Genomic DNA, 27,333 nt, shown 5'->3' with positions numbered 1-27,333 from the left:
TGGTGGTGCTGAGTGATGCTGTGGTGGTGCTGAGTGATGCTGTGGTGGTGCTGAGTGGTGCTGTGGTGGTGCTGAGTGATGCTGTGGTGGTGCTGAGTGATGCTGTGGTAGTGCTGAGTGATAATGAGGTGGTGCTGAATGGTGCTGTGGTGGTGCTTAAGAAGGAAGGAGTATGCAGTGAGCTTGAGTATGGCGATCGAAGCAGGCAGAGCGAGGGCTAGGAGGGTGCAATGAGGGTTGGACAGGGACAGAAAGGACTAAAGCGGGTGCAGTTAGAGCTGAGGTGTGCCAGTGCAGAGATCTGTCTGGAGGTCACAGCGAAGGATTCAGTGAGTTCTGGAGGTGAGTGTGTTGCAGCCAGTGGCTTAATGAGTGCTGGAGAGTGAGCGTTGTTGCAGTGATCACTGTAGTGACAGCTGGTAGTGGTAGGTGTCAAGTGAGGGTTTTATGAGTGGTGGAGTGGGAGCGTGTTGCAGGAAGGGTTGTAGTGAGTTGCGGAGTGGGAGTGTCATGCAGCGAGTGGTTTAGTGAGTGCAGGAGGCTGAGAGTGTTGCAGCGAGGGGTTAGAGAGTGCTGGAGCGGCAGGGTGTTGCAGTGTTGGTTTCAGTGAGCACTGGTGTCGGAGTCTGGTGCAGTGAGAGTTGTAATGAGTTAAATTGCATTTTAGTGAGGGTTCTAGTGCATGCTGAGTTCTAGTGAATGCTGGAGTGGGAGGATGTTGCAGTAAGGGTTGTAGTGAGGACTTGAGTGGGAGTGTGCTGCAGTGAGGGAGTTAGTGAGTGGTGGAGTCGTAGGGCGTTGCAGTGAGGCTGTAGAGAGTACTGGCGAGTTAGTGAGTCATAGTAAGGGCGTGACTGTGGCCTGACTTGACCACGATCGGTTGCACTCAAGCCTTGTTGCATTCAGTAATGTTCACTGCATGACCAGGTAAAACTTTGGGGCGAAATTGGTTTGTTACTGTTTTTCTATAAAGCACCTTTCACCCCCCAAAATGTCAATACAAATATTGCAGTCTGTAAATAGATCTGGAGGGGTGTCCCGATAGCACTCAATCTCCACAGATTTAAGTAACCAAGCCAGTGACAATGGGACGTAGGCTCTCATCCAAGCACAGCTGCAATTATAAAGGGGGGGAGCTAATCGGATGGAGACTAAAATGAAAAGCAACGGAGAAGGAAGGAGGGGGGGGCGAGAAGGGAGGAAAGCTAATCGGATGGGGACTAACCTGACAAAACAACAGAGAAGGAAGGAGGGGGAGGCGAGAAGGGGGGAAGCTAATAGGATGGAGACTAACGTGAAAAGCAACGGAGTAGGAAGGAGTGGGTGGAGGGAAGCTAATCGGATGCAAGAATTTCTTCGAGTTGTCTGCGTGGATGCATCTCTTGAGGACCTTGATGTCTTTGCTGAGACACAGGGATGGTGAACTTATTCGGTTTTAAAATGTATAAATGAGTTCATAAGCCCATATTTCTGGTAACAATACGACGTTTCCTTTTATATCACGGGTTGTCCGAGATTCTTTGCATTTGTAATCACTCACGGGAGATGGCAGCATTATCCAATCCAGTAATACCTCTCGACTTCTAAAGGAGTCTGCTCAGCTGCGACTGGAAACGGACACTGTTACTACAGGCTGCAGACAGATCTCTGCAGCAGGTGCTTAACTCACTGAGCTATCTTGCCAGTTCAATAATCGGCTTGGAAAATGTGCTTTGAAGTGCCCCGTTTATTCTCAGTTTTCAAATATGAAACTGGGCCAAAGATCCCCTTGAAAAAGCTTGGCCTCTTGCTCAGTAAGTCCCGGTAATGGGGGCATCACAGCTGTGCCTGTGAAGTTTGCCTGCTTCTGTGGGTGGTGGAGTAGGGTAAGCGGCAGAGGTGAGTGGCTGCCAATTACGCAATCTCCCTGATGCCGGGTTCCAGTAGATTACCAAGAGGGTTTATTACAAATCTCGCTTGATCCCGCGAGTTTTGGGAAGCGCATAAACCTCTCATTAGCAGAGACAACGAGGTGTGTGTGGAGGGGGGGGCGGCGAGAGATGAAGAGGCAGGAAGGAGGTGGAGGTGAAAATAAATAAAGAGTGAGGGAGGCGGGTGAGCTCACGAAAGCACAGAGGAGGCTGGGGAGGAGAGAGAGGTGAAGAAAGCGAAAACTAAAGGAGATGGAAAGAGATAAAGGCGGCCAGCAGAGCGGGAGACGTGAGGCGGGAGAACAAGCTCTTGGCATTCCTGTGGGGAAGGAGGGAGGAGAAATGCGAGACATTGCCTGGCAGCCGTGAAAAGTGTGAAGCAGGGGAGGGGGAGGAGAAATGAGAGACACGGCCTGGCGGCCGTGAAGTGTGAAGCAGTGGGCGGGGGAGCCCTTTGAAGTGAAGCTCACCGAGGGAAAAGCCTGTGCTTGTGTTAACGTGAACTGTAGGAAATCCGCCCGATGGTTTGAGAACTTTTTTTGCCCACTAAAATTCTCCCCTATGCATTCCTTGCGGAATGGGATAGGCGAGCCCTAAAAAGGTATACGATGCACTGGAGCCCAGATACCTATATCAAATTAATTCTTCTTGTAAATCCCCTATATATTAATAACAAATAAAAAAATGAAGGATGGGATATCCCAGGATAGCAATATTCCACTATTTGAAGATGGAGAAAAAGTCACTTTTTTAAAAAGAATGACACTCAACAGAATAACAAGCATTGGCATAGCCAATAGTTCTTGCCTTTGGGACTTTATAAGTGTTCAGTTATGCAGCACAATATCCTTGGTGCAACAGCATCAACTGTTGCATGGCTACGCACTTATAAGGTCCCAAAGGCTCCCAACAGTTGTTCTGCGTACCTAGGTTCAGGCTCTCCAGAGTGGGAGGCCGTTCCTTTGCTGTACTGGGACCTAAACTGTGAAACTCTCTTCCCATCGACTTACGAATGGAGCAGTGCCATCTCCGTTTTCGTAAAGCCCTAAAGACCTGGCTGTTTGCCCAATAATTCTTCTCCTTCAGGATCAATCATGTTGTTTTCTGTCAATTAGCGCCGGGAAACCCTTACGGGTAGCTGTCGCGCTTTATAAGATTAATAATAAATAAATAATATAATAATAAGGCGAGACCTAATGGCTATGCCAATGCTTGTTTATTGTGGGAATTTGAACTTGCATTATATGTGAGACTATTAGATAGCCTTTCATCTTATTCTGCAGGCCCACTGTTTAGCTTTCTCCCCAGCAGATACATACGTTCCTTCCTGTAAAATGATTTTTTAAGCATAACAAGGTTCACTGCTGGGCATGAAGGGATTAAAGTATCATGAAAATAGGATGTTTCCAAGGCAAGAAAAAAGTCTGTTTAGGAGTTCATCACAAGTGATCAGAGGACCATCTAGTGAGAAATAGCTGTTAAGGGGTTGGGTATGTACGTCTTGTCTAATGGTTAGAGGAAAAAGATAGAGTGAACAAAAATAATTGATTGCTTTCTCTGTCAAGATAATATGAGAACTCAAGGATATCATTTTACTGAGTCAGTGTAAATGGAAAAGACAATTGCACTTATGGGCACCCATGAGCCTGTTGTGTTAAACGTCACCAGGGATGTGAAAAGGTAGGTAGTGCAACAGGCTCCTGGAGACTGATAAGTAATGAACTGAGAGGTCAAATTTAGAACCACTTTAGTCCTGTATTGATGATCCTTAAGATGGCTATGATTGTATGCATTAGTGGGGGATCAACATTGTTTAGTTCTGCTTTATGGTTACGTAGGAAAGGGGTGGGGAAGAGTTTTTAGTGGCATGCATAAGTAACATAATTTGATCTACTTGAGAGAAGGCCCTATAGTAGAATGCATAAACATCTATTTGAAGAGGTTTCAGTTGGTTGAGATGTGACAGCAGGTAAGTGGGGAGAAAAACTATAGTTCTGATGAAGGCAATGACAGTTTCTTTCTAACGTTGATGGGCTCTCGAAAGAAGTGTGCATGTAGGGAGATGGAACAGTGGAGTATGGCCGCAGGACACGTGGTTTGCGGACTAGTGAGGTTCAGAAGGAAGCATACCAGCTTAGCTGGGGTTTTAGTGGGAAAGAGGGTGTGCCGAACATGATGCTACAGAAGAATAGGAAGCATTTATGAGTTTGGTTGCGATTGCCTAACATACAAGTATAATGTTCTTATAATGAGCATCTTTTCAGAGGTGCAGTTAGAGACCACATGAGTAGTTTGCACAGTAGCCTTATCAATGAGGGATAATGAGCTTCTAGGGATTCAGTGCAGGAAAAGTGTTTGTGTGGAAAGTGATTATGTCTTGGGTGCGAGATGATTTAGCATTTGCAAGAGATATTTTGATGTCAAGCTTGTAAAGGTCAAGATACTGTGTTTTGTGAAGGTCAAGGTACTGTGTTTTTTTTATATTAGTCCTACCTTTACAAAATATGTCAACATATGTGTTTTAAGGGAGCCATAAAGGGTTTGAGTTTCCCTTTGGTGGTGTTATGATGTTAGCTTAGCCCTGGTGTTCATTCATTTTTCCTTTAGTGTGGTTTTAGGTATTTGCACTCTCATTGCATTGTTTAGTTGAATGTTAAGTGTGTAAATTGTTTCAACATTTATTACATCAGGGTAATATTTATTGTGTACAGTATGAATGTATTGCATTGTTGGCTACACCCTTATTACATCGATAATCTGAATGTTTAATGCATCAGCGCTCGAGTGTTTATTGTATGATGTTTGAACACCTATTCCATAGATCAATGCTTTATATTTGTAATCTATTGTTTCTGTTGTAGATATCAATGACAATACCACTGGTAGCTTGAACGTTTAGTACGTGTGAAGAATTTCAAATAGGTTATATTTTCTTTGAATCTTTCCTATAATTGTGTTGTTTTTCAAGGAAGGTGACTCCTGTTGGACCATCGCCTCAGAGTCGATCCGGTTCTGGCCTTAGTGCAGGTCATGGGCCGCTTGTTCGAAATGGCTTCCCAGCCAAATCCAGGGACATTCGACGATCCACTTCACGAGAGCGCTCTACATCCCGAGAGAGAGAAGGTCACTGGTCTGCTGCATCTCGAGAGGGACGGAGCGGCAGTCAGTCCAGGGTCCCACGATTGACCCCTTCACCTTCAGGTAAACATTTTACAGGTTCCCTGTACTGCTTAGGTCTTTTGTACAGAAATTCACAGAGGCAGTTGCACTAAGAATCGGTTTGTGTTGTGCATCGTTGTTGTGGGTATAAGAAATGTTTTAGACCTTGTTGGTACATGCACAGTGGGTGTTATCTAAAATCAGAAGTAGCTAGACTGTGTCATGTTTATTAGCTATGTTGGTGTATTTGAGAAGGAAAAAATAAAACTTGTGCATCCGAAGGTTTTACTGAAATCGGAAGAGCATCTTGGTAAACAAAAATGCAAGTACTGTGTTTGGCTTGCTGGCTTATCTGTCCATCTGTCAGGCTGGAATCTTTGAGCAATGGTTTTAACTTTATGAAAATAAATTGATGTATGATACGAAGACTGCCTGTGTTCCCGCCACTGTGTGTAATTGACTCAGAGACCTTGCCACTGTGGCTTTAACGATTGCTTGTCTGCCCGCATCTTTTGGGGGGAGGGGGTGGGGGAGTGGGGGGGGGGGGTGTAGGGGAAGGTTTGTTGACTCTGTGTGTTTCGCCATGTGGGCACTCCCTGACAAATTGTGGTGGTCAGTCTTGTTCAGCTAGAAGAATGTCATAACCCTTAGAAAGTTGCTCCCAAAAGAGTGCTCTCACTTTTCTTGGTATGTCTCCCTTCATTCGGAGTGTTATTTCATATAACTTATGTGGAGAACTAACTCTGGTATCTTCAGTTTCAACTTGAATTAATTAATTCAAGTCCACTGTCTCCAGAATATCCTTCAGGTTCTGGCGAGATATGGTGACTTCTGCTGCGCTGTCAACATTGTCTGAGCCCATTCTCCGTTCTTGAGTTGTGTTCTCAAGATCCTCTGCATGTCTGATTTTTAGACCTGCTACCTTCTTTTTGGTGAATTGAGGTTTCTTGCTTTTCTGAACGTGTTGATCGTCTTTGGACTTCACACGTTCTTCCTTGTTCTCTGACCGTCCTCTTCTTTCGGATTTCTGTGATGAAGTCTGAAAGGTATGAGAGGCACGTGTATCAGTATCTTGATATCTATCAGGTTTTCTCAAATTATCCCTATTCCTGAGGTTATACCTCCTTTTGAGGAGACCTACCTCTGGAATGAGAACGCTTCTCTTTGGAAGGTTTGTTTGCTATTTTCCCACTTATTTTTAGAAGGAGTAGGAGTGTTTTTAGTAAAGACATTTTCAGGATTTACAGACAATTGGGGTGTCACTGTATAATTCTATTAAATTTTATATATTACTAAGTAATTATTCGTCCGACATTGCTTCAATGTCAGGGTCAGGTATGTAGCTGGCTAGAGCCGACCATGCTGTTCCAGGTCTACCTAGTGGACTGAGCCTGGTAATGTGATTTAAATGTTTTAGGGCACCTTTAAAACAGAGCTCGTGCTTCTGATATGTGAGTGGAATTTCAATATCCTCAAACTGAATATATTCCTCTAGTGGATCATCTTCTTTGTTGAAGTGGAACACGTGTTATTGGATTGCTTCTGGGAACACTATCCATGAATAGAATACCTTTGTCTGGTGATATTCATGTGCCTCTATCACAAAAGCTGTCCTACCACCTCTTGATGTTAGGCCATGTTTTATAAGTTTTATAGTGATGGCTTTCCTTAAAGTTAGAGGAATGGATATAGCATCCTCGTCTGTTTCTTGGAAACTGTAAAATTTAAAACTGCATCGGCTGGATCAGCCGCAGCTCCACCGGTTTTGGTGTTGTTGCTGTTCTGTAGTAGGGGATCTCTGTGTATAGTCATAATCTAGTGAATAGTCCCGCCCATGTGCGTGGACCCCGGCAATCAAAAATAATCTCTTAAGTTGTCTAAATCATGCAGAAACTGCAAAGACACTTAAGAGAGAATTTAAAGACAAATAATGCAGCCTATATCCACAGGCTACACTGTCCAGTACTTCAACTAGAAATTCCACCAAAAATCACCACACACAGCCCAGCCTGCCAGTTTCTACCATAGAGAAAACTGCCTCCCCCAGTCCCAGACTCAGGAATGATAGAGAGGAAGGTAGGGACAGACAAGCCCCATAGGCTGCCATTATGTGGCTTAAATAGGATACTGTGCCTTTAAGAGAACTTTCTAGACTTCTCCCAGTATCCCAGAATGCATAGCAGGTCCAACTTACTTTCAGTTCTTTTTTCCGGCTCCTGCTTACAGGACCCTGGCATTGAGCTCTCCCTTTTTCAAGGGTTTATTGAATTTGTTTTTGCACTTTTTGACTTTTAAAAGTGCTGTGATACTGCTTGGTGTTCTCTTCTCACCCTTGTGCTGTTTTTTAGGCGTTTTGGGGCTCCGAAATGCCTGGCCTTTTTGTTAAGTGCCCAGCATGTGAGAGGAAGAAGGCCAAAAGCGACCCCCATGATGTCTGCATCGTGTGCCTTCCAGAAGATCATGGCCCTGAGGAGTGTGTGATCTGCCAGCAACTTTCTGCTAGGACACTCAGGGACAGATTGAAGATCAGGCTGGCTGGCCTGGAGGATAGGCGCCAACGTGCTGCAGGTGGGTCTGGGCAGCCTGGGAGGGATCCCTCTGCCTCTGCTGAGGCCCCTGGGGGGCTCCCCGGGGGCAGGAAGTCCAGCCAACGATCCCATTCTCCGTCGACGTCGAGGGCTTCGACGGCGGCGTCGAGAGGGATGACGACGGCGTGCTCCCCGTCTCCCCGGGGCTCCGGGTCGAGACGGCGCGACGACTCGACGGCGAAGGAGAAGCCGACGTCGAAGCCGCCGTCGACGTCATCGTCTTCGTCGACGTCGAGGTCTTCATACCGACGCCGAAGGCGCAGGGACGTGCATCGGCGCTCGCCGTCGAAGCGGCACCGACGCTCGCCGTCGAGGCGACACCGTCGGTCGTCGTCGAGGCGACACCGCCGATCGTCGTCGAGGCGACACCGCCGATCGACGTCGAGGGGCTCCTCGACGTCGGGAACATCAAGACGACGACGGCGATCGACGCCGAGGGCGGACCGCCCGACGTCGAGAGGACGGCGTGAGAGGTCGCGCAAGAGGGGATCGACGTCGAGGAGTCGACGGTCGACGCCGAGGATGAGAGGGTCGACGTCGAGGGGACGACGTTCGACGCCGGAGTCCAGGAAGCGCCGTTCGACGCCGGAAAAGCGTCGTTCTGCGTCCAGCAGACAGCGGTCAGCGTCGAGGAGTAGGTCTCCCTCTCCCAAACGACGCAGAGGGGGCTCTAGCCCCAGGAGTCACGCCACTTCCAGTGGACGCAAGAGGAAGAGGTCGCCTGCGGATGGGGACGGATCTCCGCACCCGTCCCCTAAAGGTTCACCGGGCTCGGTGTACTCGGAAGTGTACACTCCTTCTCGACCCGGGACTCCTCCTCCTCCACCCGTACCGAAGGAGGACCCTCCACCCGTGCCACCTCTGCCTGCGGAGGATCCTGCTCCACCTCCGGTCCCACCGCATGGGCCCGCCCCACGGCCGGTGGTGCCTCCGCCGAGGTCCGCTTCTCTGCCGTCACTGCCGGTTCCTCCCAAGGGGACCCCGAAACCGAAGCCCCGGGAGGATCCGAAGAGTCCCCGTGAGAAGCCACGGAAGACCCCTCCTCGCAAACCGAAGGAGCGCCCTAGAGCTGGCAGGTCCCGTTCTCGCTCTAGGCACAGATCTTCCACGAGGTCGAGACACCGCCATAGGAGGCGCGAATCTCGCTCCCGCACGAGATCGTCTGGGACCAGGGACTATTCCCCTACGCTGTCGGGGTCGCCGGACACCAGGGTGTCCCCGATAGATGACCTGGTTGCCTTTCAAGACGTCCTGTTGAGGGGCGCGGCGAAGCTAGGCATTACTCTGACAGTGCCTACTCCGAAGACGTCCGTCATTTTCGAGACTCTACATCAGAGGCACATGTCTCGTCCCCTCCTGCCCTTGGTGCCGGGCTTGGAAGAACCGGCTATGGCGCTGTTTCTCACCCCGGCTGTGACGAGAGCGGCCCCGTCCAGACTACTGAATTCCGCGACGTCCATGAAGGCGGCGAGTGCCACGGCTCTGTTGGGGCGTTACGACCGCGCCCTCTGGGACTCCCTCGAGCGCTTTGCGGAACATCTGCCTCGGGAGCAACGTGAAGACTTCATGGAGGTCCTGAGTGAGGGGATGCTGGTGGCCAACCAGATAATCAGCGCGGCTGCGGACTCTTCCCTGTTGGCTGCTCACGGGTTCTGCCACGGGATCAACCAACGGCGCCACGCCTGGCTCCGGCTGACGTCCCTGAAACCGGACGCGCAGCAGAGGGTGGCCAATCTGCCGTTTTCCGGGGAGACCCTCTTCGGGAAGCACGCAGATGATGAAATGGCCCGCATGAAGGCGGAGGCCGAAACACTGACGGCGGTGGGCCTGGAAAAGCCCAAGGAAACCAAGAAGCAGTACCGCCCGTTCCAACGGCGGTTCGGAGGGCAAGGCCGAGGCCGGGGACAGGCTTCGGGGCACTCGCAGCAGCAGCAGCCATTCCGTAAGCCGTTCCAGAAGCGGCAGAAGGGCAGAGGAGGCCAGCAGTCGGCTTCGGCGCCCAAGGGCCAGGCAGGGCCTAGGCCCTAGGAACTTACTTCCCCCGGATCCGTTACCCACTCCGGTAGGGGGAAGCATCCAACCTTTTCTGGCAGAGTGGAGAAAAATTACTCAGGACAAGTGGGTGCTGAATATTGTTTGCAATGGATACAGTCTTCGGTTCACCAGCCCTCCTCCAGCTATTCCCCCGGTCAGCTCCCAGTTTCAGCTGCGCGAGCTTCAGGCGGAAGCGGATATCCTGTTGAGGAAAAGGGCGATAGAAGACGTACCTCGGTCTCAGAGAGGAAGAGGTCTGTACTCCCGGTTCTTTCTGGTTCGCAAGAAGGACAAGAACGAGTTCAGGCCCATTCTGGATTTGCGACAGGCAAACAAGTGGATTCGCAGAGAAAAGTTCTGCATGCTGTTGTTGCACCAGATCTACCCTCAGTTGCAACAGGGAGACTGGCTTTGCGCGATAGACCTACAGGATGCTTACTTCCATGTGCCCATTGCACACAAACACAGGAAGTTCCTGCGGTTCCAAGTCGGCACCAATCACTATCAATACACAGTACTCCCATTCGGACTGAAGTCTGCGCCAAGGACATTCTCGAAGTGCATGGCGGTGGTAGCGGCACACCTGCGGAAGAACAAGGTGTTCGTCTAACCGTACTTGGACGATTGGCTGATCAAGGCATCCTCCTTCTCGGAAGCGCGAGCGCACTTCCAGAAGACGTGCGTTCTCTTGAACAAGCTGGGGTTGCACATCAACATGGCCAAGTCTGTCCCGACTCCGGTCCAATGCATACAGTACTTGGGAGCCTCCATCAATACGCTGTCAGCAAGCGTGTCTCCTTCGGAAGAGCGACGATTATCACTCCTTCGGAAGGCTCAGGCTCTTATGTCGACTCCATCAACAACAGTGAGGACGGTGTCTTCTCTACTGGGATCGATGGCCTCTTGTATCTTCCTGACGCCGCACGCACGGCTACACATGAGACCGCTGCAGGAGTGCTTGGAGGATCAGTGGGATCAGAGGAAAGGATCTTGGGACGACAAGATTCGCCTGTCGCGGCATGCTCTTCAGTCCCTGAAGTGGTGGTGTTCGGCGGAGAATCTCCTCAGAGGGGTTCCCTTTCACAAGGACATTCCCACGCAGACTGTCGTGACGGATGCGTCTCTTCTGGGATGGGGAGCGCACTCCGGGACTCTACAGATTCAAGGCACGTGGTCACCGATGGAGGCCACGTATCACATCAATTTCCTGGAACTCAGGGCTGTTCACTTGGCGCTGAAGGCCTTTCTTCCGTCCTTCCAGACCAACTCTCTGCTTGTACAGACGGACAATACCACCACGATGTATTACCTCAACAAGCAGGGGGGCTCGAGATCGCGCACTCTGTCGCAGGAGGCGCAAGCGATCTGGCACTGGCTCCTAGCCAGAGGACTGACGATAACGGCCACCCATCTACCAGGTGTGCAGAATGTTCAGGCAGACGCACTGAGCAGACTGCTTCAGGAAAACCACGAATGGGTCATAAACGACGAAGTACTAGGAGAAGTCTTCGCAAGGTGGGGAACTCCAGACGTAGATTTGTTCGCCACCGCCGAAAACAGCAAGTGCAGAGACTTCGCCTCCAGGTACTTCCAGCAAGGGACGCTGGGGAATGCGTTATGGATCGACTGGACGAACGGCTTTCTGTACGCCTTCCCTCCCATTCCCCTGATTCCGGCGGTGCTCATCAAGCTAGCCCGGTCCAGGGCTCGGATGATCCTCATCGCCCCGGAGTGGCCCAGGCAGTGGTGGTTCACGGACCTACTTCACCGGTCTCTCCTTCCTCACATCCGGTTGCCGTGCAGGCCGGACCTTCTCACGAAGTTCGGGGGACGGATGTTACACCCCAACCTCTCGTCTTTGAGTTTGGCGGCATGGCTCCTGAGATAGTGCAATATGGCCATCTGAATCTGCCCGACGATTGCATGGACATACTGAAGGAGTCCAAGAGACCTTCCACTCGGACTTCATACGCTTACAAGTGGAAGAGGTTTTGTGTCTGGTGCCAGTCTAAGAACCATGATCCTACGGCCTGCAAGGAAGATGTCATCCTTCCTTACCTTCTACATTTGGCGCAGTCTGGCCTTAATGTGCATTCCATTAAGGTTCATCTGGCTGCATTGACTGCCTACAGGAAATGCCCTTCACAGACTTCCTTTTTCCAGATCCCCGTGATCAAAGATTTTCTGGAAGGATTGAAGAAAGTATTCCCTCCTGTCAGGCTTCCCTCGCCTTCATGGGAATTGAATGTGGTGCTGTCCAGATTGATGAAGGAACCTTTTGAACCTATTCATAAGGCTTCGTTGCAGCACCTGTCCTGGAAGGCGGCGTTCCTCGTGGCCATTACATCGGCCCGCAGGGTGAGTGAAATTCAGGCGTTGTGTTGTAATGAACCTTATACTGTATTTCATGCTGCTAAGGTTGTTATGCGTACTCACCCTAAATTTCTTCCCAAGGTTATTTCTGACTTTCATGTCAACCAGACTATAACTTTACCTACGTTCTTTCAGAACCCTTCATCCCCAGCGGAGAGGACTCTCCATTCTCTGGATGTTAGGAGGGTGTTGAAATTTTATCTGGATAAAACCAAAGATATCCGTAGGTCTGACCAGTTGTTTGTCAATTATGGATCGGTCAGGACAGGTCTTGCGACCTCTAAGCAGTCCATCTCTAGGTGGATTGTGTCCTGCATACAATTGTGTTATCAGAAAGCTAATAAGACCTTAGGAGGTAAGCCTAAGGCTCATTCCACCAGGGGCAAAGCTGCCACGACGGCTCTGCTCCGTAACGTGCCGATTGCTGAAATCTGCAAGGCAGCCACTTGGAAGTCGGTTCATACCTTTGCTAAACATTACTGCCTGGACACTGACGCCAGGGCAGACGCTCAGGTTGGACAAGCTTCGCTGCGGAATTTGTTCGCACAATAGTGGCATTATGTACTTATTCTCCACCACCGCTTAGTTGTGGGGATGGGCTTGCCATTCTATTCACTAGATTATGACTATACACAGAGATCCCCTACTACAGAAGGAGTAGTTTCTGTCCTGTAACTCCAGTTCTGTAGTAGGGGTATCTCTGTTATAGTCATAAGCGCCCTCCCTCCTCCCTGGTGGAGAATTCTTCATGTGAACAATGCGGCAGGTCTGGCGTTTTGTACGCCTTCAAAAAGAACTGAAAGTAAGTTGGACCTGCTATGCATTCTGGGATACTGGGGGAAGTCTAGAAAGTTCTCTTAAAGGCACAGTATCCTATTTAAGCCACATAATGGCAGCCTATGGGGCTTGTCTGTCCCTACCTTCCTCTCTATCATTCCAGAGTCTTTGACTGGGGGAGGCATGTTTCTCTATGGTAGAAACTGGCAGGCTGTGTTGTGTGTGGTGTTTTTTGGTGGAATTTCTAGTTGAAGTACTGGACAGTGTAGCCTGTGGATATAGGCTGCATTATTTGTCTTTAAATTCTCTCTTAAGTGTCTTTGCAGTTTCTGCATGATTTTGACAACTTAAGAGATTATTTTTGATTGCCGGGGTCCACGCACATGGGCGGGACTATTCACTAGATTATGACTATAACAGAGATACCCCTACTACAGAACTGGAGTTACAGGACAGAAACTACTCCTTATTCATGTCATGGCTATAGGGACTGGTAAAAACAACTCCAGACAGTTTTATTGTTATGGCGATGTGATCACAAATGTTAAAGTCTTCACATATCTGGGCGTAATTTTTGATAACAAGGGGAGTTGGGCTCCGCAAGTTGTAGCCAAAACTAAAGCGGTTAGAAGCTCAACCAATGCCATCCTAAGTTTTGCAAGGAGACTGGGAGGGAAGCCAACAGGTGCTTTACTTAATTTATACAGGGCAAAATCTTTGGCAATAGCCAGGTACGGCGCTGGTCTGTGGGGCTATGTAAATAGCGATCCAATCCAAAGGGAAGAAAATAAATTCCTGCGTTCCACCCTAGGGCTCCCCCAATCCACAGCTACGTTTTCAGTCCACCAGGAAGTGGGGTTTGGTTATATATCGGATACCCTTCTTATGGCTCCTATCTTGTTATGGATAAGGATTTGGACCAATAAAAATCTGGGTCTTAACCATAAAATTCTGGCGGATTGTTTAAATCTGGACAACTATAAAAATATAAATTGGCTTTCACATGTAAAGAAATGCTCTTTGGACTTGGGCCGCCCTGATATTTTCTTTTCCCCTCAGGGTCTTAAGAAATCAGACTCAGTCTGGGTGAAGGCCAATTTTGTAAATAGGAAAAATGTGGTGAGGGAAGAATGCCAATTACTTAAGCCCACGGTCAGAGCCCATTATCTGACCATTACGCGTCTTACCATCCAACCGTACCTTACCATCGTCACTATCCCCTTCCATAGGTGGCTTCTGGTTAAACTTCGGTTTAACCAGATTTATACAGTTTTGTGTGACAGTCACGGCTGGTTTAAGGAGGATGATGCCCCTGTCTGTAAATGTGATAGTTTTTCTGCACAAAACAATATGCACTTTATGCTATTTTGTGATTTTTTCAGTGAGCCCAGACAGAAATATCTTGTACCATTGCTGAAGGAAAAAGCTTTCCTTCAGGCAAAACCTGCTCTCCTGTTCCTCCAATTAATGGATTCTACGCGGGTTATGTGGAGCGTGGCTAATTATCTTGTCGCTGCGGTTAGGAGCAGGAGGAAAAGACTGAAAGATATAAATATTAGTGTCTTGTGAAGACAATTGAAATGGATGTTGTTCTCATTTTTAAATGTCTATTTTATTGAGTATTTTATCCATTATGATGTATTTTTTGTATATTAATGAATTATCAGTGTCGCTTTTTTAAATCATGTATTTTTATGAAATGTTTACTGAATGATGCTCTTGTATTTGCTCATGAATTTTTCTGCCTTTTGATGTATGATTGTAGAATGCTTTTATGATTTTTAACTAAATCGAATAAAGTGGTTTTGACTTTGACTTTGACTTTACTCCTTATTCGACATTGTTTAATGAAAATTGCAGAGCAAGTTTCAAGGAAATCAAGATAAGGTGCACAATATTTTGGAACACTGGATCCTTCAACGTTGAACAAACCAGAAAGCTAATACATAGGATTTTTCGTTCTACTCAACTATGGCGGATATTATCCCTTTACCCACTGCAGATGTCTATAGGAGTATTACAGAAAAAGGGGTCTCTGAGAAAAGCACGACTGAGTTACTCCAGTATCTAGCGTTAAATTCGTGCCTTACCAAACCGTTGGGCGCCATGTAGTGTAGTTCTATATTCCCAATAGGCTCTGCTCATTGGACTAATATACACTACAGATTTAACTTAGGACTGAGGTCAGTATGTCTCTATCAAGTAAACTAAACTTAATTGTGTGTGCCAGCTAACTCAGAGGTCACTAGAAACTTTCTCGAGTAAACAAGAAGGGATTCGTTTCTGACAACCGCATAAACATGACAACTTTGTTTCCCCTAGAATCGAAACATATCTTCATCGTCGTCAAAACAATAGATAACTATTTCACTCAGTCAATCGTGCATGCTTCGTTTCTACAGAGTTTGCACAGAAATAGAGAGACAAGAGTTTCAATAAAAAGAGGTTTATTGAACAGTCTTCTTTCTCATGCAAGAGGGTAAACTGCTACAATCGTTAGACAGAATGCAAAGTATAATGCGTACAACGTAAACAGTTATATAAAATAATACTGTAATAGCATTGTCTGTTGCTATGACATGTAAAAATACATACATAATTTACACAAGCTAAAATACTCAACTGGTGCTTCTAAAATACGCCTACCCCATTGTACCTAACCTAGGTCTAGTACAAGGGAAGAAGTAGGTGCAGTCTTTAGCATAGGTTTAGTTTTTGCCAAGAACTGCCAAAGGTTTCTCTAGGTTCTAATCAGTTCCATACCTTAGAATGAGAGAGGTTGGTATCTCTTTCACGCACTAGATTTCCCAACACCTCGCAAGGGGAGTCAGAAACACTGGAGCTGGATTCTCGGCAGGAGGATGACAGCTTCTGGTCAGTGCATCAGCTGGAGAGTTGGCTTCCTTCGGCACTTGCTGTAGTGAGCTGCGTCGTGCAAGTAGGTAGTCGACTGCACCAAAGCACACCATGCTTTGCCATAGCAAGTGAAGGTATATTTATACCTTGAAGGTGTTTAGGAATGCCAGCTTTGACGTAAAGTCGGGCATATGAACGTCATGAATGAACCCCTAAGGAATAGATGTTCATGCATAATAATGAGTTCTTGGAGAAATCAATAATCAAGCAAGGGGAAGTCCCTAACGGCTTAAGAGTCTGGTTTTCCAAGAAATCGTTGTGATGTAGATGAACGGATGGAAGTAGCCATGCCTGTATTTGGGCAGCATGGGCTATGCCTAAATAAGGACTGGATTTCTATGCCTATATAAGGGCAATGTAAAATATAGGTATATAAGGGCATGTATTGGGAATTGCATACGGAATCTAAAAGCGAACACAACACCACTTGTACTAGGGGGAGCAGGTGTTTTAGGGGCAGTGGTAGTAGTAGTGTCCTTGGCCTTTGGACGATCAGCATCCCTTGTCCAGTGGGTCTTGACCTTACAAATGTAGCACCAAGGTTTCTTTTTACCTTTCTTAGAACTTTGCGACTCACCTTCAGATGCACATTTTTGGGTCCTTGTGAAGACTCTTTTTTAGCTTCACCCTTGTCCCCACCCTTATCCTTGGATTTTGAAGAATCTTGTTTCTTCAGTTCACCTCCATTACCATGGTTTTTCTGCTTAAGCCTGGTATGGACCCATTTGTCTGCCTTCTTTTGGGGAGAGGTCAGATCAGAGTCCACCAGGTACTGATGCAAAAGTTGGTTCTGACAGTTATTAAGGCTAGGCTCCCTAATGATCACATTGTACAATCCTTCATATTCCTGTACCTTGCTTCCATGAAGCCAGCCTTCCAGAGCCTTAATAGCACAGTCTAAAAAATATACCCAGTCCTGGGTGTGTGCCAGCTGGGTGTCTCTGAACTTAATCCGATGCTGTTCAGTGGTTAAGCCAAACCGATCAATGAGAGCACTCTTCAGTACTGAGTTATTGTCAACATCCTCCTCTCTAACAGCGAGGAGCTTATCTCTACCTTTGTTAGCACAGGAGAGCCATAGGACAGCTGCCCACTGCTTTGAGGGACCCTCTGAACTTTGCAGGCCCTTTCCAAAGCAGTGATCCATTTATATCATCTCCCTCATGGTATGGAGGGACTATCCTGCTCAGGTTCCTATTGTCAAAATAACTTTCTCTAATTCCAGGTATACTGTTGCTGCCACCATGGTACTCTAGCCTGTCTTTTCCTAGTTTTCTGTACTTGCAGGAACTCTTTGCCAAGGGCCATCTGCTCTGTCCTGAGCTTAAGTCTGACTTTCTCTATTTTGAGCAGTTGGTATTCCCTGTCAAAAGAGCTGTCCCTCTTACCAGATATGTAGGTTCCTATGGAAGTGCCTGAAGCATTGGATTCTCTGGATCTATACCTGCTTGGTCTACTCTGGACCCTCCCAGGAGGAGCAAAGGATATATCCTCTATGCCAGAGGGGTCAGAGTTTGGTTAGTTAGAATCATTTGAGTCCTCCTGCCCACACTCAGAATTGAGATCATCAGGGAGATCCCCTGGTGCTCCCTCTCCATGACTATTCCCAACCACATTATCTGATATTCTGCCCCTACAGTATGGCCATCATGCTGATGTAGCAGCTCTAAGAGCAGCCTAATGTAGGGGGTGCCACCTGTCTTTATCTTTCTAAGAATACACAGGTTCCTTAGTTCCTGGAACTTTAGACCACTGTACTTAGCAGACTGGGGTACACTAGTATCCCCTACTAAAGACATGGTTCTAGGTGTATTCAGGTGTTGCATCTACCTACCCTAGTGGAAACTACACTCTGAGATTGGAGAAAAGGTTGTGCTATAGACCCTTAACTACCAACCCTACGTTCAGTAGAACTTACTCATTCTAAGCTGTATTATATGTGCCTAATATTAGTGATGTTTTTTTAATTTAATCCACACCAAGATTATCTGGTAAAACAATGCAGGCTTGAATCCCACCGCTTCCACAAATGTGAGAAGCTGGCTTGGTATATGGTGCTCACTTATGTAAGTGGGCACCCTGCACCAATCCAGACGACCCTTGTGGTGATTTTAGCAGTCTCAGACAACCTTAGAAAGCTCTCTAATCGGTAACTGTGGAGAGCAGCCTTCAGGCTTAATATAGAAGGAGGGTAAAGCAACTTGCTTTACCAGAGCATAATCTTATTGATATAGATTAAGTGAAAAAGACCCACACAGTGTATTTATAAAAATATGCATTTATTATAAGACACTCACTAACACCTTCAGATATCTCCTAGTCGGAGATATAAACAACACACACAATACTTTTCAATAGAAACAGTTAATTAGTACGAATACACAGTGGTCGCCAAGGGGAGGCCAAACCATATACTAAAATAATGGTATGCCAACCACGACTCAAGTTGAGACTATACCCAGAAGATGTAGAAGTGCCGGGGACCCTAGGAACCACCCAAGGTAAGAAACCGGGAACCCTGCAGAGGCTGTGTGCAGGGTGGCAACACAACCGTGGGCTCAATACAAGGTAATGGGTAAGTCGCGGTTGCAATTTTAAAAAAGAACCCCTCCCTATGGACCCTGAAGAAACCCAGTGGAAGACAGAAGGTTGGAGAGCCACCCCAACCGTGGATACCCTAGGAACCAGGATACCTAAACCTGGGAAGCCGGATTCATAGTTGTGAAGTGGCGTCGGAAACCGCAGTCGAGCTCAATGGAGGACTTCAGGAAGATGCTGGAGAAGGTGAAAGTGTCCGGTGGAACCCAAAAGTGGATTCAAGATGAGAAGTATCTACAAGCAGAGGGGACAGAGTCTATGCAACTTGGGAGTGACCCAGAGGCCCGGAAGATGAATGCCCACTGAAGTTAAGTGTTGCAGGAGAGGTGACTATGACCTTGGAGCTGCAGCTGTGCGGACCAGGCGACGCTGTGGAAGACCAGGAGCCGTTCACGAGCTGTCCCACGTCAGATGTCAAGAGTTGAGGAGTCGTTTTCCATCGGGAGCACCAAAATGTTTTGGCAATTGCCCACAGCAAAGCGAAGAAGGTGCAGTGTCAGGACTGCAAGGTCCAGGTGACTCGCCACAAGCAGGGCAGCCAGAGCAGGCCGGAGCAATCAGGAGAGCCTGCTAAAATCAAAGAAGACCCTCAAGAGGTCCCACAGGCCGGAGGCACTGGAGCCGCGAGAGGACCTCGAGCAGCTCACCAAAGATACAGGCCCACAAATGCAGGTGATGCGGTGAGGACGAAGATCTTGGTCACAGGAGAAGCTTGAGGTTGTGTCTACTTGGACCCTGAAGATCTTGGAGGAAGGAAGCCAGCAAGCCTTTGTAACAGCAAGTCAATGCAGCGCACAGGAATTCGGTTTCTGTGGCTCCGACTAGGCATACTGGCCTCAAATTTGGTGGGAGGACAGAGCAGGCCTCGAGGGATGTCAAGAACCACCACCTGTATTACCGAGCCTTTTGGAGTCCGTGGGATCCCAGGATCAGCAGACTGGTCAGCTTAGTTGTGGTACCTGACGATGCAGGGAAGTGAGTCCTTCATTTCAAGGGAGATTCCTTCAGGTTTCTTGGTTGTCCACAGGTCTTGGAAGGATCCTGTATGGTGCACTGGCATGGACTTTGCAGCAGATGAGCAGGAAGAGTAGGCCAGGACCAGCAGCAGGAGTCTTCCTAGTTACAGTCTTGATGCCTAGAGCGAAGTCCATTGAAGTCCAGAGTGCCAAGATGGTCGAAGAAGTGGTGTCTTGAAATTAATATTGTCCCACGACGAATCTAGGGACCCACCCTCAGGTAAACCCTTAAGTACCCCAAGGAAAGGGTTGGGACGATTCAGGGTTCCCTCCCAGGGGAGGGCACGGACAGTGGGGAGGATACTCCCATGTCCTTTGTCCAGTTGCGCGCCAGGGTGGGAGCCAACATCTCCCTGAGCTGGTCTGAACTGGACTATGTAAGGAGGGCACCAAATGTGTCCTTCAAGCAGACTGAGTGGTGGCAAGCACTCCTACCTGGCCCCAATACCCTAAATCCTGTCTGGTAGGTGGTCACACCTCCCTGTGATAAGATACCTATTGTTCTGCCTTCCCCTGCTCGGGCTTGGCTCAGCAGCAGTAGGGCAGAATTGTGTCTCTAGTCTGTAGCGGCCATGTTGTGCTGTCCAGATCTAGAAGACTGGTATCGTTCGCACTGAGGGCCTCCCGGAGGAGCTTTACATTGCATGGAATCATATGGGGGTATGATTCCAGCATGTTTGATACCAAACATGTCAGGGTTCGTTACAGCCAGTTTAGAGATGGTCATCGCGTAGTGACACATGGCCACTCTATGCATCATAATGGCTAACACACTTACAAACTGGGAGAAGGGACTCTGAAGGTTGTAGGGGTTCCCTGCTCATGCAGGTGCACTCTCACACTTAGAACTGAGCACGCTGCCTTCAGGAATGAAAGGCTTGTTTTAGGGGTGACTTATAGGTTTTATGTGCAGTGACCTTAGATATAGGGAAATCTATATCTTTCTTGAGTGGTGGTAGCACCAGCTTAAACAGGCTTCAATGGCAGGGCTGTAGTTACAGTTTGAGTTGTCCCCCCTGGGCATCAGCAGGACACCCCTACAGCCTACGAAGTCCATTCTCCCGGGTTATAAGTGAAGCAGGCATATACTATATAGAGGGGCACCGCATATTCACTTGATGACCATCTGAAATGGCTGCCACGAATCCTATCATGTTTGGTATCAAACATGTTTGAATCATACCCCACACCGTAAACAGTTTGTGAGGTATGATTCTAAGCACTGAAAGAGCCCTCCCTTAGGCTCTCAGTGTGCAAGGGTACCAGCCTTCTAGACCCGGACAGCACAAAATGGTTGCTGCCGACCAGAGACACACTTCTGCCCTCTTGCTGCTGAGCCAAGCTTGAGCAGAGAAAGGCAAACAATAGGCATCCTGTTACAGTGAGGTGTGACCACCTCCCAGACAGGATTTAGTGTATTGGGACCAGGTGGGTGCGCTTGCCAGTGCCACTAAGTCTCCATGAGGGGCACATTTGGTGTCCCTGTGCATAGTCCGGTTTAAACCAGTCCTGGGAGCCTTTGGTTCCTGGTCTGCTGTGAAACTGGACAAAGTACATGGGAGTAACCTCCCCCTGTCCAGACCCTCCCCAGATTCATCCCAACACTTTCCTAAGGGTACGTGAGGGCTTACCTGTGGGTGGGTGCCTAGATTCATCGAGGGACAGGATTCAGATCAGACGCTTCTTCTTCTACTGTCTTGGCACTCTGGAGTTCGTTTTGGCTCGACTCGTTCCCTTTGCATTGTCTGTGCCTGGGCACCATACAGGAACCTTCCAAGGACTGTGGGCATCAAAGACACCTGAAGGAATCTCCCTTAGAGTGAAGGAGTCACTCCCCTGCATTCACAGGCACCTCAACTCAGTAGACCGGTTTGCTGATCCTGCGCTCCTCCAGACTCCGTAAGGTTCTGCAACACAGGTGGTGGTTCTCCACAGCTCCCCAGGCCTACCCTGCCCTCTCACCAAGTTTGAGACCAGTATCCCTCGTGGGGGTTGCAATAGCCCAACTCCTGTGCACTGCGTCAACTTGCAGTTGCAAAGGATTGTTGGCTTCGTTCCAAGAAGATCTTCGGGCTCCAAGTAGCCCCAACCTCAAGAATCTCAAGTGACCAGAATCTCCAGCCACAGGGCATTGTTTGCATCTTGGCCAGCATCTTTTGGTGAGCTGCTTGAGGTCCTCTTGCGACTCCAGTGCCTCCTGCCTGTGGGTCCATTTGAAGGTCATGTTGTTTCTTTTGAACTCCCTTGATTGCTCGGGCCTGCTCTTACTCCCTTGCTTCTGGTGAGTCACCTGGACCTTCCTTGTCCCGACACTGCACCTTTTTTGATTTCTACATGGGTTGCATTTGCCAAGGCTTGTTGGTGCTCCCGCCGGTCACCGACCGCTCAGCACTCGACAACCAACGTGCACCAGCTCGTACATGGCTCCTGGTCTTCCTCAGCATCGCCTGGTCCTCCTCAGCGTCGCCTGGTCCTCACAGCTGCAGAGTCAAGGTCCTCATCATCTCTCCTGCAACACACAACATCGGAAGGCCTTTGTCTTCCAAGTCTCCTTTTCACTCCTCAGTGACATAGACTCTGTCCCCTCTGGATGCAGATACCTCCCAACTAGAATCCACCTTCAAATTCCACCGGACACTTTCTACTTCAGCAGCAGCACTTTCCTGAATTCCTCCATTGGGTTTGATGGCGGTTTCAAAACCACTTCACACCAATGCTCCCAGCTTTCCTGGTGTGGGTAACATGGGTACTAGGGTATCCACGGATGGGGTGGCTCTCCAACCTTCTGTCTTCCAGGGGGTTTCTTCAGGGTCCACTGGGAAGGGTCCTTAATCTTTAAAATTCCAACACTGACTTACATGTTGAGTTGTACGGAGCACGCAGTCGTGTTCCCACACTGCACACGCTCTCCGTAGGGTTCCTAGTCACTCACCGTGGGTTGTTCCATGGGAACCCAGCACTTTTACGTCCTCTCGACATGGTCTTGACCCGAGTTGTGATTTTTATACCACTTTCTTAGAGTATGGTTTGGTCCACTGTGTATTCTGTGCTATATACTGTGTTTGTTTGCAAAGTATTGAGTGCATTGTGCATTTCTCCAGCCAGGAGATATTTGTATGTGTTAGAAAGTATTATATAATAAATACATATTTTTATATATACCTTGTGTGGTTCTTTTTTACTTAATCTATACTATAAGATCGCATTCTGGTAAAACAAGCTGCTTTAGACTCCTGGACTAAACCTGAAGGCTGCTCTCCACAGCTAATACTTGGAGACCTTTCTAGGGTTGTCTAAGGCCTCTTAAATCACCATAAGGGTTGTCTGGACTGGTGCAAGATGCCCACTTACATTAGTGGATATCTTATACCAGGCCAGCTTCTCACACTTACCATAACCAATTTAGGGGAGAAACCACAGACTGGGTTCCTGATTAGCAGGATCCCAGTTAGACTAGTCACAAACAGCATAGCACCAGGCAAAAAGTGGGGGGTCACCATAAAATCAGATCCTACTCTACTGCAGTAGTTTTTCAGTTTGAAGAGTTTTCTGAATTCACATGCACCCACCTGCCTCCCCAGAGATAGAGATAATAGTACAGGCAAGGTGAGTGACACTTCAAGATGGAAGTTCCAAGCAGAACACAAAAGAAAAGAAGAAAAAAGAATCCGAAGATGGCGACAGTGCATAGGAACTTCTGGGGCACCGTCTAATATCACACAGGGGATGGACTTATCACCAAATTATGGTCGAACACACACACACATGGAATATATGCACAGCATGTGAATCCAGAAAACACTAGAGCTGCAAAACTACTCCTACTGGTAAGTACCATTTCAATACTTCCTCAGTCTTATTATATTCCCTATTGTGTGTTTTCTGACATCTCTACAGAGAATTCTAGCATTACACCTGCCATTTCATCAGGTCTTCCACCACCTTTTCATCCACCGAATGGGATATATTGTAGTCCGGTAGATTGGGGTGGTTTAGATTGAATTGGGGTAGAGTGGTGTAGCTAGGGGTGGAGAGAGGAAGATTGGGCGAGAGTGGAGTCAGTGAATTGAAGTTGAGTGGAGTGGAGTTGATTTGGGTGTAGTGGGGTAGATTGGAGTAGAGAAAATTGGATTGGAGTGGGGAGGGGTAGATTGGGGTTGGTAGATTGGAGTGAGGTTGGGGTTGGGAGTTTGGTAGAGTGGAGTGGGCTAGATCGGGTAGATTGGAGTATGGTAGTTTGAGTGAATTGAAGTGGAGCGGGGTAGACCGAGATAAATTGCAGTGGAGTGTAGTAACTTTGAATGGAGTGTGATAAATTGGACTGTTGTAGATTGCAGTGGAGTGTGTAGGATTGGGGTACAATGGAGTGGGGTGGATTGAGGAAGATTGAAGTGGAGTGGAATAGTTAGGTAGATTTGAGTGGAGTGCTGTAGATTGGGTTGGAGTGGGGTTTAGTTAATTGGGTTAGATTGGAGTGGAGTGCATAGATTGGAGTTGAGTAGAGTGGGGTAGATTGGATCATAGTGGAGTGAATTTGGGTTAAGGTGGAGTGGGGTAGTGTTGTACAGGAAGATGACAACTGGACATGGCAATCACTTAAGCTCTAGTTATTTATTCAAGTTAAGTGGTAGAGTAAAAACCCGACCAGGATCAAACAGGCATCCAACGGCCGTTATTCTGAACGCTCAACCCATGACAACACACAGAGGTCACAAGCCCAGCGCGAGACAGAGGCTTAAGGAGATAAGAGCATAAGATAAATATGACAGGTAGATTGGGTTAGTGTGGTTAGTTTGTTGCAAATTGGAGTGGGGTACATTGGTATGTAAGGATGTGGGATAGATTGGTTTGGAGAGGGGTAGAGTGGAGTGGGGAAAGTGGTGTGGAGTGAGTTGAGTGGAGTTGAGTAAAGTGATGTCACAGAGTGTCTTGCAGTGCAGGGGCATAGAGTGGAGTAGCATGCCATAGAGTGGAAGGGCATGATGTGGTAGAGAGTACTGCCATTACAGACAACATATTTTTAATTAAAATGACTTACATTTCCACTGAAATACAGTTTTACTGCACACAAACAATGTGTGCAGATGTCATCACCTATTGTACTGATGTGTTTTGCTCTTATTCAAATATTTGTTTCCACCACACTTCAGAATTTCAAAATAAATGTGCTTCATTTTGTACAAATTCTGATATATTCTGAAACATCAGCACAGTTGTTCTTTGCTGCGGTTGTGTGCTAGAAAATTAAAGGTCCTCCACTCTCCCCTTACATGGGTGCTCAGCAGGATTGCCACATAAATTCTCTTGCTTTGAAGTCAGAGAAATACAAATAAACACCAAGCTCCCTGGAAGATAGAGCCTGCCATTTTACCTCTGTCCTTGCTTGCAAAGCAAATGTGACAAGATAAGAACAATATTTAAAGGCTTGTTTATAGAAAGCACGTTTGTGGAAGAATACAGTAACCAAGCCGACTGGTTCAGATGTAATCTCTCGTTCTTCGGTTTGTGACTATCTTGGGCTCCCTTCGGTTAGCTAGTAGATTTCAGTTGACGGTGTAACCCCATTCTTATTATAATATTCGCATTCCAAGTGATCTCCTTCTGCGTTGAGGGTTTTCGACTCGCCTACTCGGCCTACGAGCCACGCCCGACCAGGCCTCTTTCACTTCAGCAACTTTATTGGAAAATGACCTGCTAGTGGAATGCACTCCGTTCCAAATCGGTCGGAACTGTTATTCCAAATAGCCCCCTACTGACCAACATTCCATCTGTAATCTGTTCCTCTCCTCCTATCATCGAGAGGAAAGCTGTGAAGCTTACAAGTCATTTAATGAAGAAAACTCTTAGAGTTCAATGTTCCAGATGCCAAGAGATGCAGTGAAAACAAGTGCACAATGTACCAGATATTTTCAGTTGACAACATGAAGAAGAATCATCAGCACAAGAGGAATCCCTGTCTACATGATTCTGAATCAGCCTGCGAACAAGACTCGGTCTCCCTCCAGCCGGCACCAAAGCATCGGACAGTGAGTACACTTACCCCTGATCCAAGGCCAAAAACATGGGCACCCAGCCGAAAAGACTGCTTACAACCCCACTGCAAAAAAAGCCATAGTGCACTGAAAAACTGACTCAGAAGCCCTGCCCTGGGGCTCAGCTCCGAAAGGTCAGCCTACAGCAGGGGCCTCCACCTCTTCCAAGTCAGGGTCCATAACCCCTCGATCATCTGTTTTGGCACCGAAAGAAAACCAAGCACAACTGCACCGAAACCAAAACATCCGCTGGCTCCGAAATTGTTCACTTTCAGATTTAGCTCTCCACCAGAACCGATCCTAGATGAGATGTAGTGGAGGAAAGGCTCGTTCCGAGGCAAACAACTCTTCAAATTTAGCCTGAAACAAAGAAAATAAGTCTTCAGCCGGCAAAAGCCTCGCTCTTCTAAGAAACCGTTATCATTTCAAGAGGCTTTAGACGATGATGCCACTAACCCTGTACACATCCCTATTTCACTTCCAAATAACCCACCAACACCACCCCCAGCATCCACTTCACTACCTCACTCATTAGAACTATCTGAGGCAAGCGATCTATCCCCACACCCACCCATCACAGAGGATGATGAAGACATGCCATAAGACTTGCACCCTGGGGGTTCTTGGGATGATTATGATATTGAACCACAGGGAATACAGACCACGTTCTTAATCCCTCACTGCCATCACCTCCTGACGATACTTCTTCGTTTCAAGATTTAATAGCGAGGGCAGCAGCTTTCCATCAAGAACCTTTATATAAAGACACAATAGAGGAAGATTTCCTTTTTGAAACCCTATCTAATGCTCAAAGGGAGCACACTATCTACCACTCATTAAAGGTATGGTATGTCATGCAGAGGACATTTTAAGGACCCTGTCAAAGCTAGAATTCTAACACCACGCATTGACAAAAAATATGAAGCTGCACCCTCCGATTCCACATACATTAGAGGTCAGTTAACTCCTGACTCTCTAGTTGTGAGGAAAAGAGCACATTCCAAAACAGGGTTGCTCCTCCCCCAGAGAAAGAATCCAAATTGATTGGGCATCTACAGGTTTCCCAGAGACATCAATCTGCTAAACATTGGCGTTTAGCTAACAGCCAGGCTCTATTGGCTCGGTATAATAGAGCTTACTGGGACGAAATGGAGGGGCTTCTCCAACATCTTTCAGAAGAACACAGAAAAAGGGGGTAAACAATGGTGAAGGAGGGAACGCTCATTACAAATAATTAAATAAAATGTGCACTGCATGCAGCAGACACAGCAGCTAGAGGTATAATTACCAGCCTGCTATTACATAGACATGCCTGGCTCTGTCCCTCATGGTTGAAACCTGCAGTGCAACAGCCATTCTTACTCTCCCATTTGATAAGGAACATCTTTTCGACCCTGAAGTGGGCACAGCCCTTGAGAAAATGAAAAAAGACAAACAAATTGCAAAATCAGTGGGGATTCTGCAAACAAGTACTGATAGTGGTTCTTTTTCTTGACCCAACTTAAAGCAAGGTGCAAGATATGCCTCCTCATACAGAACAGGGTCAACATATAAAAATCAAGGACACATCTCTACTGCTACAACCTTTTACAGGAGCGTGTATAGAGGAAGCAATTTTAAAGGAAGAGGTGGCTGAAATAATATCTATTACTCAAACACAACTGACAAACAATGACTTCCTTACCATTGATAACCACATGTTTGTCTCGGAGTATTTCCGTGTTATCACCTGTCTATTTTGAACAGTCTTGTGGGAAATGGGAGAGTTCCCTGCTATTTAGGTTTTGTGCTGATACAGTAAAATATTTACTGTGGTTTTTTTTTCTGGGTATCAACCGAATCTTGCGGTTATCCCCTGCCCGTGCAATAATAAGTCAGGCCAAACCATGATATATTTGTTATTGTTTTGTAAATTTTATGAATTATATAC

General features: G+C 47.4%; 1 protein-coding gene across 1 annotated transcript in view; it reads left to right on the top strand.

Annotated features, from left to right (window-relative positions):
- The window catches only part of CCDC61 (coiled-coil domain containing 61), a 786,500-nt gene that overhangs the window by 286,099 nt on the left and 473,068 nt on the right, over positions 1 to 27,333 (top strand). The window contains exon 8 of the mRNA XM_086938445.1: positions 4,879 to 5,111. Within this exon, the coding sequence (XP_086794571.1) occupies positions 4,879 to 5,111 (233 nt within the window). The remainder of the gene's footprint in view (positions 1 to 4,878; positions 5,112 to 27,333) is intronic.

This window comes from Lissotriton vulgaris, chromosome 9 (assembly GCF_964263255.1).
Source record: "Lissotriton vulgaris chromosome 9, aLisVul1.2, whole genome shotgun sequence".
Classification (NCBI taxonomy): domain Eukaryota; kingdom Metazoa; phylum Chordata; class Amphibia; order Caudata; family Salamandridae; genus Lissotriton; species Lissotriton vulgaris.
This window is presented reverse-complemented; position numbering and strand designations above follow the sequence as displayed.